The sequence below is a fragment of the Ptychodera flava genome, chromosome 5 (assembly GCF_041260155.1).
Source record: "Ptychodera flava strain L36383 chromosome 5, AS_Pfla_20210202, whole genome shotgun sequence".
Taxonomy (NCBI): Eukaryota; Metazoa; Hemichordata; class Enteropneusta; family Ptychoderidae; genus Ptychodera; species Ptychodera flava.
The window spans coordinates 653,192-671,121 of record NC_091932.1 but is presented as its reverse complement, the minus strand read 5'-3'; the positions used below and the strand labels follow the sequence as shown (position 1 = coordinate 671,121).

General features: G+C 34.7%; 1 protein-coding gene across 9 annotated transcripts in view; it reads right to left on the bottom strand.

The window, feature by feature from the left end:
• Positions 1–8,682: 8,682 nt before the first annotated feature.
• LOC139132396 (probable 3',5'-cyclic phosphodiesterase pde-5) overlaps positions 8,683–17,930 on the bottom strand; it is a 243,066-nt gene continuing 233,818 nt past the window's right edge. For all 9 annotated transcript variants that reach the window (XM_070698724.1, XM_070698726.1, XM_070698732.1 and 6 more), the window contains one exon: positions 8,683–13,876. In XM_070698724.1, the coding sequence (XP_070554825.1) occupies positions 13,648–13,876 (229 nt within the window). In that variant the 3' untranslated portion in view covers positions 8,683–13,647. The remainder of the gene's footprint in view (positions 13,877–17,930) is intronic.

Sequence of the window (17,930 nt, the reverse complement as noted above, 5' to 3'; positions counted from 1 at the left end):
CATAGCTGTTCAACTCAGGTCAAAACCAGGCTTTTTCAAACTTTCTGTTCTTCGATGTACTGTTCCCATTTATGAAGTGTCTTCTCCAAAATAAGTATGAGCGACATTCGTGTTGCTTACAATAATAGTTATAGAATTCTTTTGAATATTAAGCAAAGATTGAGCGTAAGTGAAACTCTTTACGTTTTCGCAGTGAAATTCTGCGTATCATCATCGTATATCGACCCCCAAAGTCGAAGAAAAATGCGAGTTCGACTAACATTTTTCTATCGGAATTTTCAAGTTTGCTCGAAATGGTCATTGCATCACCTGGACACTTATTGATTATTGGTGACTTTAATTTCCATATGAATGATAGTGAATCTCGCGATGCCTCTAAACTTCTAGATGTGTTGAATTCGAAGAATCTCAAGCAACACGTAACTCAACCAACCCATGTGTTCGGACATACATTAGATCTTCTCATAACACATGCCTCTGATCAGTTATTGGATAACATCACCGTCTCAGATGTACTCTCTTCTGATCACAGCTTGGTTCATTTCAATATGAATGTGGAAAGGTCACCGAATTCGAGAGTTACTCGGTTTAAACGTAACTTTCGATCGATTGATCAAGAATCATTCAAAGCTATGATTAGTGCATCGTTGTCGGGTTACCACAGCATCCATGACGTGAATGATCTGTGTACTCTGTATGAGAGAGAAGTTACTAATATTCTTGATGAACTAGCTCCGATAAAATCTAAAACGGTGACTGTAAAACCAAGAGCGCCATGGTACAACGAGGATCTTATGGATCTAAGGAGAACTGTTCGACAATATGAGCGAAAATGGCGCCGAAGTCGATTAGTCATCCATCGCGAAATGTTTGTTGCAAAACGATCAGAGTACTACAGACGTGTTGATGAGATAAAATCGGACTATCATCGCTCGCGCATTGAAGCTGCGGATTCCAAAGAACTGTTTGCCATAATTGATGAGATGACTGGTACGAAGAAAGCGAGTACCAAAATACAGCCCACCAATATCCCGGCTGATCAATTGAGTAGTAATTTTATGAACTTTTTTACTCAGAAAATTGATAAACTTAGGGAAAGTCTCAATTCTTGTACTGATACCATTAGCTCAGATTATCCTCCGCCAGGTTGTTCACTTTTATCTTTTAAACCTGTAAATGTCAATGATCTTTTAAAGCTAATTTCGCATTCATCTATGAAGTCCTGTATTTTAGATGTTTTACCCACAGAGATTTTTATACTATACATTAACGAGCTTTTACCTTTTATTACACATCTTTTTAACATTTCGCTGTCAAGCGGCATTGTTCCAGACATGTTTAAATTGGCAATCGTACGACCTTTGATAAAAAATCCAGCTCTCGATCAAAATAACCTCAGAAATTACAGACCGGTTTCAAATTTGTGTTTTCTATCGAAATGTCTGGAACGTATTGTCGCAGATCAGTTAAAGAGCTATTTGTCAGAAAATAATCTGTATTCAAAGTATCAGTCAGCATATCGTAGGTATCATAGTACAGAAACAGCCCTTCTTCGTGTTCATAACGATGTCATGATTGCCTTAGACTCTCGTAGGGATGTCATTATGGTCATGCTAGATCTATCAGCCGCCTTTGATACTCTAGACCATGAGATATTGCTCCATAGATTACAATGTCAGTTTGGAATATCCGGTCTAGTGATTCAGTGGCTGAGATCATATTTGACAGACCGGGTTCAGCGTATTTCTGTTAATTCAACTATTTCAGAATGTGCTGTTTTAAGGTATGGTGTTCCCCAAGGTTCTGTACTGGGGCCCATCCTTTTCACTTTGTACACAACTCCTTTAGATGACATTATTTCCGCTCAGGGTTTAGAGTATATGTTTTACGCAGACGATTCCCAGATTTATGTTGTTTGTAAGAGTCCTGAGGACGTTAGGTTAGATCTTGAACAGTGTGTAGCGAATATTCGTCAATGGATGACGTCAAATATGTTGTTTTTAAATGATAATAAGACCGAAGTCATACAATTTTCATCACGTTTTCGCAAGGATAGCACAAAACTTGAATCTTTGAGCGTCGGCTCATGTGATATCATTCCATCAACATCAGTTAGAAACCTAGGAGTGTTACTTGACTCTGACGGTTTTATGTCTAGTCATGTAAATAACTTATGTAAATCGGCCTTTTTTGCCTTGTATAAATTAGGTAAAATTCGTTCCTTGATTGATGCAAATACGACAGAGAAATTGGTCCATGCTTTTGTCACATCGAAATTAGACTATTGTAACGGCCTTCTTTATGGTATTCAAAATTATCACCTCGACAAAATTCAGTCTGTACAAAATGCTGCAGCACGACTGGTTACTCGTACAAAGAAATTTGAACATATTACACCTGTATTATTTAGACTTCATTGGTTGCCAGTAAGGGAAAGGATTAAGTTCAAAATTAACCTCCTTACTTTCAAAATACTCATTGGCAACTGTCCAGATTACCTTAAGTCATTGATAGATATCCAAGTACCTCATCGCAATCTTCGCTCGTCGAATAAAGTTCTTTTAACTAGGCATGATACAAGGTACACTACTACAAACTATGGTCTTAGGGCTTTTTCAGTGGCTTCCCCGATTTTATGGAATGATCTGTCTTTAGATGTTTCTGTCCTAGAGTTTTCAATTGACACATTTAAACGATACTTGAAAACTTGTCTTTTTAGAGATTGTTATAGTATGTTTTGTGATCTGTGATTTTAATTACCTCCTTTTATTGTAGAATGTACAGAGCACTGAGACGAAGTGGAGTGCGCTTTTAAGAAATAAATAATAATAATAAAAATTTGTACATAATCACATTTTGACCTTTGACAGTAAACTTCGTGCGGCTAGGGCTGGTTTTTATCTTAGATTGACCAGAAGTACAAATACTTTAGACTGCTCAGCCTTGTCTGGTTATGTTATTAAAGGGAGTAGATGGTGGAAATATTTTATGACAGATTGTTTTTAAAGTTTTACTGTGCTTGTAGAATCTCTGTATTGTATTATTGAGACATTTTTTTTAACGGAAACATGTAATTTTTTGTCTTCGTATTTGTCTGTTTTTTTTTAACTTTGCATTTTTCTATGAGCTGGTTCTCGAAATAAAGGTTATTATTATTATTATTATTATTATTATTATTACAAACTTGTCTTAATATATTTTGAACAAGACATGCATGCCCAGCAATGATCAAAGACAAGTTGACTGAATGTCTATGGTCTAATCTTGTTAAATGTTTGGGGTCACAGGTCATTTAACACTCATCCAATCATAGAATGTCTAAAGGTCAAAGCTTATCAGGAATGTCAGGATCATTGTATCAGGAATGTCAGGATCATACCAATATATGAACATAGGGCCAAAGTCCCTGAAGCTACTATAGACATGGATACAAACTTAAGTATTTCCTGACTGTATGAAATTATCTCACTAAGGTCATCCTAGGGACTTGTAAACCAAATATTAAAGCTGTCTGACCAGTTTGTTTGTTTGAAAAAACAAGCGAATCAACAGTTGACAGAGCTCTGCTGTGTTAAGTAGAGAAGAACCTTTCGTGACACATGTATTGATGAAGAAGGTGGATATCTTTGATAGCTCATTTCAGGATGGCCTGACCAAAAATGGAAAAAAAAATCCGTAAAAATACAGATTTGCATAATTTAACAAATCTACGTTGGGTTATCCCTACGGACCTGTATACCAAATAACAAAGCTGTCTGACCAGTGGTTATGAAGATTTTTTAACCAAAAACGCCTTTTTTGGTGCTAATTTGCATATTTTCAACAATATTAAAAATTAATAAAAACAGTTTATCAAAATCATATATTTTATCCACACAACAAATATCAAATCAGTAAGTACTGCAGTTCTCAAGATATTTGAGTGGACGGACGCCTCACAAACGGACATACATACATACATACATACATACATACATACATACGTACATACATACAGACTGATGGTGCACGCCGGACGGATACCCATCCCAATAGCTTCTATAGACTATATTAGTCTATAGTAGCTAATAAACGAGAGTTAATTACATTCTAATTAAAGTAAACAAGACTTGCTTAAATCATGATTTACGTCTTAAGAGAACAGCATATCTGTCAGGTTATAAAGAATCTTAAGCTGGTTACCTTTATCAGTATTTTCATTTTAACTTTCAAATTAACATTGTAAGTAAGTTCTGTTGAATAAGTTGAGACTGTACTTAATCAGAGAAAGCACACTGAAGAGACAAATGTTTGAAACTTAAGAAGTTCAAGGTCATCAAAAGCATTATAAGGAATCATGTAACACTTTCATTGCACTGTTTACACAGATTGCATAATTGCTATAAATAGAACATGAGGAATCTTACAGCCCAGCTTTACCATAAAAACCCTATCACTTTGACCACTCTTTTAATTGACCACTCTATTTTTTTCCTATTTATTTTATCCTTACCAAGTCAACCATAAATGGAAAGTAGAACTTTCTCTATCTCTATTTATTTGACCACCCTATCATGACAAACTATTATGAGCAATTTCTTTTCGATAACATACAGGGCCTAATAAATGACGGTTCAGAATATGTCAAAGTTGGGATTCAGGAAAGTTGCCTTTACATGTTTTAATCCTCCAAGATGGTAAGCATTTCACTATGAACTGTCAAAAAAAGTTGAACTTTCTGATAATTCTACACTAAAATTATTTTGGCTTTGATGATTTCCTAATTAATTATTTAAAATCATATTAATTATTTTTTTCTAGGTGAATTGATAGGGTTTATACAGTACAAGAATTACATACAATGTGAGTCAAATTTTGACCAAAAATGACAAAAAAATTCCTTAAAAATACAGATTTGCATATTTCATCACAATTTGAACAAATCTAAGTTGGGTTACCCCTAGGGACCTGTATACCAAATAACAAAGCTGTCTGACCAGCGGTTATGAAGAAGAAGATTTTTTACCAAATACGCCTTTTTTGGCATTAATTTGCCTATTTTCAACAATATCAAAAAATAGTGACAACATCACTGTTCGCTCCCATATAGTTATCAAAACAAGTCAACAATTGTATGAAACATGGACATACATATACAGACAGACTGACATACACAGACTGGCACAGAGTGATCACATTGACCCCAAGTGTGCCTTGGCCCATGGAGAGTGATAAAGATATAATAAACTGCTGAATGTAATGATAAAATAGTTAAGTATAGTCCTATACAGGCACTGAAGGTGAATATGTTACAGCAATTTGATTAGTTTCTTTTCCTTTTCTACTTCTGTGATAATATTTAAGACAATCAATCTGCAAGGCAGTTTATGTATTGACAAATATGTTATCTTTTACAAGCACACAGTAAACTGTTCTTGATTTTTCATTTACAATATTTGACATAGACTGAAATACATAACATGCAACCAATGTTTACACTTTGCCCATACACCAGATACATGGAGAAATTTCAACATACAATCATCAACTCAGAAACCCTACAGGAAAAAGTAAACATTGTTTTCTTCCAGAACAGCTGGTACATCCACATCTGGAACAACTTACAAACTTAAACAATTACACAAGGATGATGACACAAGAGATAAAGTTAAACTGTGGTGAACTTGACTATTCCTTTCAAATCTTTACCTAACTTGACATCTTAAACTAAAATACACTGCATGGTTAATTGTGCACAAAAATACATCGGGGTGGACCATTTGATAAAGGGGGGTGTCTGAAAGATTGATGAGGTACATTATCTTTTTTATCCGATCCATTGTACATTCTTTTTTCCCCACTCTCCCACCTTTCCTTTTTGTAAAACCTTCTCTGGCTGAATTTTTTTTGACATTTGTTTGGAATTTTTTCAAAATCTGCCAGGATTTTTTTACCACATTTCACACCAAATACAACATCAAATGCTTACTAAATCACCACATTATATACTCTTAGTTCCAGTAGGTATAAAATTACCAAAAAAAATCTTAAAAATACAAAATGAAAGATATCCAAGTAAAACTGAAAGTTTCGCAAAGTTGCCCCAAAAATTCAAAATTCCCGATTTCAACTTAATTTCAATATATCTTATTAACAAAAACCCTAAGAACTGGTTTACTAAATATCAAAGCAATCAGACTGGTAAATTTTGAGAAACAAATTTTTTGACCAAAAATGAGAAAAATTGCCCCCAAAATACAAAATTGCAGATTTCATCCTAATTTTAAATATATCTAATTAACATAAACCCTAGGAACCTGTACACTAGATATCAAAGCTACCAGATCAGAAGTTTTAGGAGAAAAATTTTTTTGACCAAAAAAGACAAAAATTGCCCCCAAAATTAAAAAAAAATTGCCAGTTTCAACATACCTTCAATACATTATATTGAGATTAATCTTAGATACCTGTATACCAAATACATGTATCAAAGCTATCAAATCAGCAGTTTTTGGATTAAAAATTTTTTTATCAAAAATTGGGAAAATTGCCCCAAAATTACAAATATGACAATATCAATACAGTTTGTACAAGCATGACTGAGGTCATTCTGAGGAACATGAATATTAAGTTTCATAGCAATCAGACAAGCGATTTCAGAGAACAAGATTTTTTGACTAAAAAAGGAAAAAATACCCTAAAAATACAAACATGCAAATTTCATCCTAATTTTTGCACACATAATTTAGAATACCTAAAGAAATCTGCATACCAAGTTTCAACCAAATCTGACCAATGCTTACTGAGTTTTAGCCATTTGCAGGATTTTTCCTTTTTTCCCCTTATTTGCATATTTTTGGCACTGACATGTTCATTTGAACAAATTCACATCTCCATCCCTAGGTGCACCTGTACACCAAATACTAGGACAGTAGGTGCTACGGTTTAGGAGTTTTTGATGTGGACGGACTAACAGATATACATACATACACACAGACGCCATTTTGCCATCTTATACGAATACCTCCCATTTGCATATATACATATGCATATATGGGAGCGTAAAAATTAAAAAAAAAAGTTTCTCAAAATCATATTTTTCATCCACTCAACAAACATCAAATCAGTAAGTACTGCGATTCTCAAGATATTTGAGTGGACGGACGCCTCACAAACGGACATACATACATACATACATACATACATACACACATACATACATACATACAGACTGATGGTGCACGCCGGACGGATACCCATCCCAATAGCTTCTATAGTCTATAGTAGCTAATAAAGTGGGTTGTTTGGATGAATCAGCAGTTCACTCTAAGCTTGTCAGTTGGTGAAACCATTAAATTTCAAGATTTGGATGGTGGATTGGAGACATTTTTGGATGGACGATGTTGTTTTTATATTTCCCCTTTGAGCCATTAAACCTCTTGGTTGGTACTATAACTTACTGGAACAGAAAAGAACAGAAACAGTAACAATGAAATTGGGCTCTCCTAATTACTTTCAATACCAAAAAAGGACTCAAAAAGTCACTGCACATCAATTTTTGGTGCTGTCGGAAGAAAAACACAGGTTTAACATACATGAGAGTGATAGTTTATTGCATACATTTCCATAGTTTGAGTCATATTGGTCAAGGTGTGTCTGAGTCAGAGCTCTGATCATACAATTTATCATAATAAAATGACATTCAATTGACTGTATTGGATCACACTGCGAAACAGCTTGACTTGCATTCGTATGCCACAGGATATTAATACTTGTGCAAAGTTTCAACCAAATCAGTCAAGGCTTTTCCGGCTTAGAAACGGCTAAAGACAGATGCACAGCGCTCATTCTACATGTCTCCTTTTGGTTTAGGTCAATGTTAATAATAGAGTAGTATATAAAGCGTATGTAAAGGGAGAGCAAGCCATCCATAATACAAGTTTTTATTAGAAATATCATGAATTGAAAAGGGACAGAGAACATTCAGATTTCCCAGGATCCTTCCTGCTACCTCCTGTGGTGAAAGGGTGAACAGTAGTTTAGCATAGTGTGAAAAAAGGGGCTTTGTATAAGAAACTGATGGGTCTTCTCACCAAATCAATGCAATATATTACCAGAATAAATTGAACAAAAAATTCAGTGATACTTCTCAGTGATTGCAATGATCAAAAGAGGGTGACAGTCCCATCTTTCTGGATACTTTGATAATAATTATTTTCACAATGCCTTCAACATGTGGATATATGGTATTAAAAGTTGAAGTCACAGAGCACTTTCATGAATAAGGAGGAGGAAAAAAAAATAAATAAAAAAAAAAAAAAATTGTGCTGTTCCGATAACATGGTTTTAAAAATAGGGAAGGTAGGTCAGCAGGGAATTTTTTCCAAAATATTTTTAATTTATTTTTAAACATGCATTTTTCAGGGGTGTAGGGCAGTCAAACACTGGCCACAACATTTCCAGAAAAATGTATCATACATTTAAAAGGAAAAAAAACAAAGACATCCTCATTCAAGCAAAAATCAAATGCCAAGTAACGAACACATGATTTTACGGGTTTTTTCTTTCTTTCTTTTTTTACTTCCGTGTTTTACGTAGCTCTAAAAAGTCTAGGGTTGGTAGGTAAAATATAGGGTAGGTCGGGTTATTGGAACAGCACAATTTTTTTGTTCAGCCTAAGTGTTTGAACAGCTAAACAGTATCTTGTTTACTATTATGTTTTTATTTGTATAACTGAAAATAGGTGATTGAAATTACAAGAAACACTGATTTGCCTATCAGATGTTCTCTACTTGATATTTACATGCATTCCTAAGATAAAAGTTCACAATCTAAAAATGCAAAGATTGTATATACATGCTTACAAGGTAAAACTATGTTACACTGCACTATTTTTTTTAATTTACATTAAAACATATACATTATGGATAAATAGTGACAATAAAACATACTTGGCTGATACATTATAAATATTATACTGCTGACTTAACAATGTATGGATGAAATTCACTGTAAAACAGTATCAGTGAAACAGGCATGACAGTATCAGATATGAACAATTCAATGGAGATCGAGTAAAACTAAGCCATTTCAATCTTTGCACCAAATTTCATTGTTTCATTTTGCATGTGATGGGAAGATAGTCTACATAAGGTATACTTATAGAATGCATAATAAAACATATGGGAGACATGAACAAAGATGAATCCTTTCTATGAATTTCACATAGTGTTCATGTCATCATGCCACATGAATTGTTTCTGCCAAGCTGTCAACAAAGTGGAATAACAGAAGGCTGAAAAAGTCATTTTAACCAGTTTTTACAAAACCTTGAAGAGAGAGAAATAGATGTACACAAGATCTTAATATGCCTAATAGAGCAATAAGTTTTTCATTACATTTTACAACAGTGTCACATATCACACAATGTTCCAATCTGCATGCATGGCAGCTGTACAGTTTTGGCAGTTGATGGTCATATACCGGTACACAACTTACAAATTGACATCTACAGCTGATGAACACTAACTGATCCCATGTACAGAAAGTGGGAGCTAATGTTTTTATAAAATAGTCAAGAGAGAAAGGCAAGAAAGCAACAGACATAATTTATGGTCCACACTGTATCCTTTTACAATAAAATTCATTTTTTCCCCAAGATTGTAAAAAACAGGATGAAAATATGCAGAATGCAAATTAGTATAGCTCACGACAGATGTTTTTCATGAACAGTCTCTCTGAAAATTTACTGAAATAACAAACTTGATATAACAAAGTATCAGAAGTGAGTTAGCAGCTGTAATTTCACAAAACATTACAACCAAGCTATCATCAAACTCAGTGACAGCAGCATCATTGCACAAAGTCTTTGTAAATGACACTGACAACAGAGTAAAATAAGAGTCCAAGTTCGAACTTTGTATGATATGGATTTGAGGGATGTCTAAATATTAGACCTGAAATGTACAAAATTGAAATGGAGTCATCGTATTGTGTGTATCATGAATAGATGTGCATGCGTGTGTATGTTGTTGCTTTACTATATTCTTGTGATAACATTGAAAGTAAGTTATTATACTGGCATGACTGATAATTGCTCCTGACAAGTGAATTAAACTAAAATGTACCTAACAGTTAGATCATTACTACCTAACTGGTGACAATATTGCATTGAATTGAGAAACATTATAATGACATCAAAGTACACAGTCCTTTGAACAAAATGTTTTGAAAAAAGATCGAGGTTCAGGTATTTCTGAGTAATGAATGTGTAATTATGTTAAAAACAACAAGGCAACAATGTTAGTCATGCTTACCGATCATATCTCATTAAATGTAAAATATTTTGACAAAAAGGCTACCTGACAGCCATGTTAAATCATATGAAAATCTAAATTGATATATACACTATGGTCAATTGTCATTTGCATCAAGTTTGAATATTGTTAGTTCAGGTATGAACATTTGACTAATACAGCTGGATAGACATCCCTGCCTATCTCTACTTTGTCTTGACTGACAAAATAACTTAATGAAGTCTGTTAGATCTCAACACACCTATACTTGGCTTTTTTAATCCTAATATGACAAAAATTACAGACTTGAATAGAACAGCTTATCATAGTGAACCATATCATGATTTTCTTCCATAAAGAAGATAAGACAACATTTGCATACAGAATTAATGTCTTGCAAAATCTTGATGTCAATGATAATTCTGGAGGAAGTGATGGAACACTATATTGTACTAGTCCAATGAAATATATGTAATACATAAAGATTTAAAACAGAGAATAATCAATAACTGTATTGCACAACCAGAAAACCTGATCTATAAAAAGTTATTATACAAATACAACTGACTGAGGTCATCCCTGGGAGTTTACAACCCTCCTAACAAAATATTGGGGTCTGAGGTTTTCGAGGGAAAGATACATGTTGACTTCTTCTATCCGACAACATCTGCCAAAAACTACTTTATGGCAAAATTATGCTAGCATTTCCAAATGACATTAACGCTAACTGAACAAGAATAAATTAAAAATAAAAAAGTAGAAAATTCACAAGTTTTCCTTGATGTTCGATGAATGCTTGGAGCAATAAATTCATATAAGACTTTGTTTGAAATGCTTTACATGTTGTTGTGAGAAATTGCACTTTAGATTTAAACTGCCATGACAACTTCTGAACGATGACAAAACTTGTTAATATCTTAAGAATTATGGCAAAGAGAATAGACGGGTAAAGTAATGAATACTAATGATTACCTGTAATGCAACTTGCTAAATATGCAAAACTGTTTTAAGTCAGATAGTTTGAAAAACATTCCACTCAATGTAACATTATTTTGACAGTTCTGTGCAGTATACAATCAGTCTCCTACTCCTAATGTTTCAGTTAGGTCAGAGGTCAGAGGTCAGGAATTGATAGTCTCTGTCTCTATTCTACACATTTCAATTTCCACTCCTTTTCTACCATTCTATGTCAGTGCATTTCAATCTCCCACCCCTATCACTCCTATGATGCTGATGCTTTTGATCTATGATTGATCTGATTAAGTATTGTAAATGCAGCATGTAGGACATTATGGCGATACAGATGCCAGCCAGGTTATAATTAATAGAGGCCAATAAACTGTTCAGGGTCTAACACATTCAGTTCGTGGCCATCTAGTAGCAGTACAAATCATTACATTGTAAGTTTCTGCAACTCCTTTTTTTGCAAATTGTTAAAGGGACAAAGTTGGCCATTCAGGAACTTTGTTTGATATGAGACAGTATTTATATTGGTTTATATGTTGAAAGATACTGAATGAATGGGTGACCATGCATATATTCGACCCCGGTTTTAGACACGATACATGAAACCATCGCGAAAATGAATAAATGGTCAAACAATATAAGTAGTATCTCGTATAAAATTCATGAAAAATGGTTGACTTTGTCCCTTTAAGGTAATGCCACACTGAGAATAAAACCAATTGTCAGCTATTTCATAGAATTTAGAGGTAACCAATAACTCATGAGAAACGTCTTGGCCCTTGAACTTGTGAGTATGACATTGCAAGTCATTGAACAGAGTGTCCTCAATGAACTATCACAGACATCTCTTCCCACTCTTAAGTATTTGGGTTTCCAGTCTGAAAAACACTTCAAAAAGATGCCCATCATCAAACATTTCAATATTTCAATATTCAGTAGAGAACGCTGACTCCACAAGCAAATCTTTTCAAATTAGTAGATTCCACATTTTATTTCAAGCATTTCTATCAATGTTGAGTTCGTGTTACCACTGTACTTCACAGAAGCTCAAGGTTCTACTGGTACATACATGTGGCAAAAATTGCTATATGTTTATAAGTTAAAATGGCCTTTGCACTCAGCTTATGGTAAATCAAAGGTTACTGATTTTATTTTCTTGTTTACTTTCTTCTAAAAGTTCATAGAAGATATAACATGGAATGATTGGACAGTTTTTGAGGCACAAAATGTCCAGGAGTTGGGCAATTCAAACTTTCCATGGGTGTATGTACATGACACACACAATCAGTCAACAATGAACATTTGCACTATGTAGCCACATGATATTATCTTGAACTAGTGTCAACTCCACAACAATATTGTGAACATTTGGTTTGGAAACTTTAAAGAGTGCACAAATATATATTATAGCCCAAACATGGGACTATGTGCCCGAGGGTAGGTGATCATTAGCCCGACATAAGAGCTCAGGGCAAATGATCTCCTGCCTCTTGTTTGGCTGGCAATGTTTTTATTTCATGTCACCTGAACTTAGTTTTCATTCCACTTCTTTTGGTTTATATACAAATGACAATTATATACTTTATTTCTATATTTTGTCAAAAATCTGCTGAAAATATAATAATTTTCATCATTGAATGGCGCATTGATATATTTGAACTAGTATTATACAATTTATCCAATTTTTTCCTGCAAAATGTTGTAAAAATAGTATTTTCTATATAAAACATGTCATTTCTGATCATTTTTAAATCCCAAAGTTGTCAAGTTGAAAACAGTTCCGGTTCACTTTCAGTAAAATGATGACTACTCAGCCCATGATGTCATCAACAAGTTACCATTGAATTCTATGGAGCATGCGACATTCGATATACGAGACATGTAATAAATAGGACACACAATGGGGGTTGCAGGTCAAGAGTGCAGATTGATATGTGTGGGTGCAGAATGGGACCACAAAGTATCAATTTATGACCTCTGACATAGTTCAACATTTAATTTTAATGGCTTTTAACTGACTGCTGATTGCATAATGTAAATTTTTTGTGGTCATTAACAAACTTTTTTACTTATAATCTAAGTTTGAAATTTCAGATCACTCCAGCTCACTGATATCAACTATTTCTTTGGTCAGATTTAAAATTAATAGGACTTAGGTGCTTCCACAAAAGACCCTAGGAATAAAAAATACATAAATTCAATTTAATATAATGACATCCATTTTTAGAATTCAGTTTGATCTGTGATGCCTGCTACTGTGTGTGTAGTGTACATTTCTGTAAATATTCCGTGGTCTAGGAGACTAAAAACAATATTATTTTTCCATTGGAGATGAAATGAGTTTAATAGAGCGATATGATTTACATTAAACCCTGCCCTTTCTAAAACAAACACACCACAACTTTTCCTAGGTGTTTTCATCGTCACTTTCTAGAAGATCTGATGAAATTGTACCATCTACATCTTTGGATGGTGCTTTCTCTGTTATTTTGGTTTTACTTGTTTTGGAACCAATTCTTGCACCATCACTTGATTTTTTCTTCTTCTCATTTGCTTCTCTTCCTTCCCTTTCCTTTTTATCTTCTTCGTCTGCTTTCTGTTTGGCAACCAATGCTGACCAATTTTGCAAATTTTTTCTGGAAACAGAAATAAAGATAATCCAGACAATTACTGACAGCATTAAAATGTAAAATGTATTGGCATTTGCTTAACAGATAAATAAATGCTAAAATAGCTACATATGTGTGTACATATATGCCTGGATGTGGACATACTATGAGGTTATTACGAAAACACTGCAAAGGATGAACGAGGACATTGACGCAACATATCGCCCTCCACTTCGCATCTGGCAATGCCCTGTGCCAATGTCTGAGTGCATCCTTTGCGGTATTTTCGTTATAACCTTCTTTCATACGTGACTTGGGCATCAAATTGCCGAAGTATTGACCATTTTCATGCAATGCCACCAATTTTTCTTCAGATTTATAGCAAGTGTGGAACGCTATCTTGGACGCACTTCTGGATAGCCTGTGCATTACACATACAGAGTGCGAGACATCTTCTGGCACTTGTCAAATGACCCGGTCCCCTAAAACCGTTCAGAACAGTGAACGCGCAGATTCAGCCGCAGGTGTGTGGGTGCCTTGAAACAGTAAAAGCTATAGGGAACAGTTATTTTAGCACATGCAAAATTCTATTGTTCGCGATGGTAGATGTATAATAAATAATTATATTCATACAAACAGTGTGCGAAATTAAGAGAAAATAGCTTCAGGTCATATTAGGGCCTGCACCAAGCCAAAGCTTTAGGTCCTTACAGAAAACTGCCGGTCCTCAATAAATGCAGTTGTTAACAACCATTAAAGTCAACTTCTCCACCAATACTATGCTTTTGAATGTTGTAATATTTAATTTTTCATGTCCTTTTATCAATAGAGTCAGTAAGTATTCACTCCAAAGGACTGTTGTTCACATAGATTGCAGAATAGTGTAGGTGAATGATCATGAATCATTAATCTACATGATCTGGAATCTGAAAAAGATCACAGCCCTCATCTTCCTCATTGTCATGTGCACACATTTATCAATGTTTTCCACCACGGGGGGTGGGGGGGGACTATGGGACTAACAGGAGAATTTGACATTTTTTCTAGCCATGTCAAATCCCCACACTCGGACTATAAAATGATGTCACACACCCAGGGGCCGGGGAATACAGGCTCATACACTGGCTACATGTGGCTGATGAAAGCGAGAAAATTTGTCTCTCATGACTTCCTATGGGAAATGGTGTTCTCTACATTGCTGTGTACAAATGTACACTACACCAGGGCATGTGATATTGTGATAAGAAAATGGTTGGCGAGCTGAAAATCACTGAAATTAGCCAACGCGAGTGGTAGAAGAGTGAGTGAATAACTTAGTACCTTGAAAACAGTCATAAGTGTATGAATATTTTTTATGCAACCATTGATTACTAAGTCTTTTTTAAACAGAAGGGAGAAAATACTTGGTATGGATTACTTTCAACATTTTGAAAAAATAAATATGCTTAAATGTGGCCTCTGTTGCATTCATGAAGAAACAGATGAAGTTATATTTTTAATTAAAAGGAAAAGTATCTTAACTTTTTCTTGATTATAGAAATTGCAGACAACATGAATGGTAAACGCCACTCGCGGAAATGAATGCATATTTTCTGATCAAAAAGTTTTGCCTGAACGATTGCTGGGTCTCATCGCCCTTTGAAAGCTTAAAGTTATTAAAATGACTCTGAAAAGTTTGACGGACACTCGATACTGCTGAAAACCATCGGCACGATCAGATAATGATACCGTAAAATCTTAAAAGACGTATTTTTTGCGACATTTAGACCTACAGTCCATGACGGAGAGTTTTGCATGCCTGTCGTAAAACGGTACCGGTATACATCGAAACAATTTGAAGCCCTAATCTCGGCCTCAGAGAGTATACACGACGGATCGTGCAACTCAACAAAACTGTTATGATAAGGCTGCTCTGTTTTATAAAATGTACACTTATTATCACATCGATATATCGTGGTAACAGTCGGCCTTGTGAACTTTGGTTAAAGACCAACAAGCAAGCAAGATGTTCTGGCGGTCCACAAACAAACGCAGCGAAACGTGAACTTGACTGTCGACTGCAGGTAGCACAATTGGGCTGTCGTGTCACATCTAGTCCTCTGCAAAGCTCAGCTTGTATGCCGACGATGCCAAGATCTATTGCACCATCACATCCCTCGCTGACTGTGTCATGTTACAGCAAGATCTTGACAAATTTGCACAATGGTGTTAACAACTGGAAACTGTCACCTTATATCAGTAAATGTAAATTTATCAGTTTTACACTTAAGAAAAGAATCATTTCCTCTCTTGATTACTCCATCAATGGTACCCTCTTCAACGGGTCTCTGTTGTCAAGGATTTGGGCATTTACCTTACTTTCAACCTTAATTATTCTTTTCACATCAATAACATTGTTTCTAGAGCCTTCAAATCTCTTGGTTTTATTAAGCGTCTCTGCCAGCCATTCAATGACATTTCAGCAATTATTTCTCTGTATTTTGTTTATGTAAGATCTATTCTAGAGTATGGCTCTGTTGTGTGGTCACCCCACCAGAAGGGCCGGTCAGAAAAAATCGAGAGAGTACAAATTAAATTTGTGAAATACATTTGTCGCAAACTCAATGTTCACTGCAGTAAATCCAGCTACCCATTTTATTGCAGAATTCTGAACATTCCTAAGTTACACAATAGAAGACTAACCCTTGACATGTGCTTTTTGTACAAAATAATTCATTCACATTATGATGCTCCAGATATTCTAAATCAAATCTGCTTTTATGCCCCCAGTAGAAATTTACGCAGGAAACCCCTTTTTAAACCAGACTTGTGTTCTGTTAATTGTAGAAATTTCTGACAGTGCCCAGATGCATGTCATGATATCTCTTTCAAATGTAATATAGATATTTTTTCTACGCTGTGTAGTTTTAAAACTATTTTATCCAGTCATTTTAACAGTTCTCCTTTTTGATTCGTGTATGTTTTTTTTTCAATTTAATGTATCGTGCTACTTTTATGGTTGTCTTGTACATTTGTCTTGTGATTGTGTGACTTTTTTGTTTCGCAGATCTGTTAGTGGGTTTGCCCGTTGATCTGTGTATCAAATAAAATAAAAATAAAATAAAAAAAATAAAATTGTATCGGGCGTAGTTCAAAACCATAGAGGTAAAAAAATACCTCCATGTTCAAAACCAAATATGATTAGTCAACAGCACTGTTCTCTTAGTAGGTTTTTGTCTTAAACTCTTCTATGAACCGTTTATGTTTTGAACGCTTCAATGGAAAATCAAAGCAAAGAAAACGGAGTCAGTTTGATAAAATGAAGGGCTGTATTATGTACATTTGTGTACATGTAAATTCCGAACACTTAAAGTGTGGAACTAGTGAAGTGATACTGGGTGTTGTTGTCATATGACACAGATATGCTATCATTATCAGGGTTACACTTACTAGACGAGTATTATTATAATATTGTATTATTACAATATTGCATTATTGCACCAAAATCAATTCATTCCATTGCTAGAATCTGCATGCACGGACGTAATTCATAATGATCTGAATGTAATCAACTGCACCATGCTATGCGCATCGATCGGAGGGATTAGACTCTTCGTAAAATCAATCAATCAATCCATCTTTTATTACTCAACACACACACTGACAGAGAGTGTGGTATGGTTCATTTCAGATGAAAGAACAACATGTCCAAAACTGAACACCATCAAATGGATTTAAAAATCCACGTAAATTGAATTGAAGTACACATATAACTCTAACTGTAACCAGCTAACTGTAGGTAGCTACTGGAGGGGTCAGCAAACACCAGAATTCCTTATAAATATATCAAGGTTCAGAAAATTATGTTCCATAATCTTTTTCATGTTTTCTACTTTTTCTTCAACACTCATAGTGATAGAAAAATCTCTTCCGCTTTTCTGGCACAAAATTGATCTCTCAGAAATATGACACTAGCATGTAAATAAAAAGTGAAACTCATCGTCTATAACATTACTATCACATCTCAAGCAAATTCTTTCATTTAAAGGTAAATGAGGTTTACATTTCCTACCGATGTCAACACGTAAATTATGATCACTCA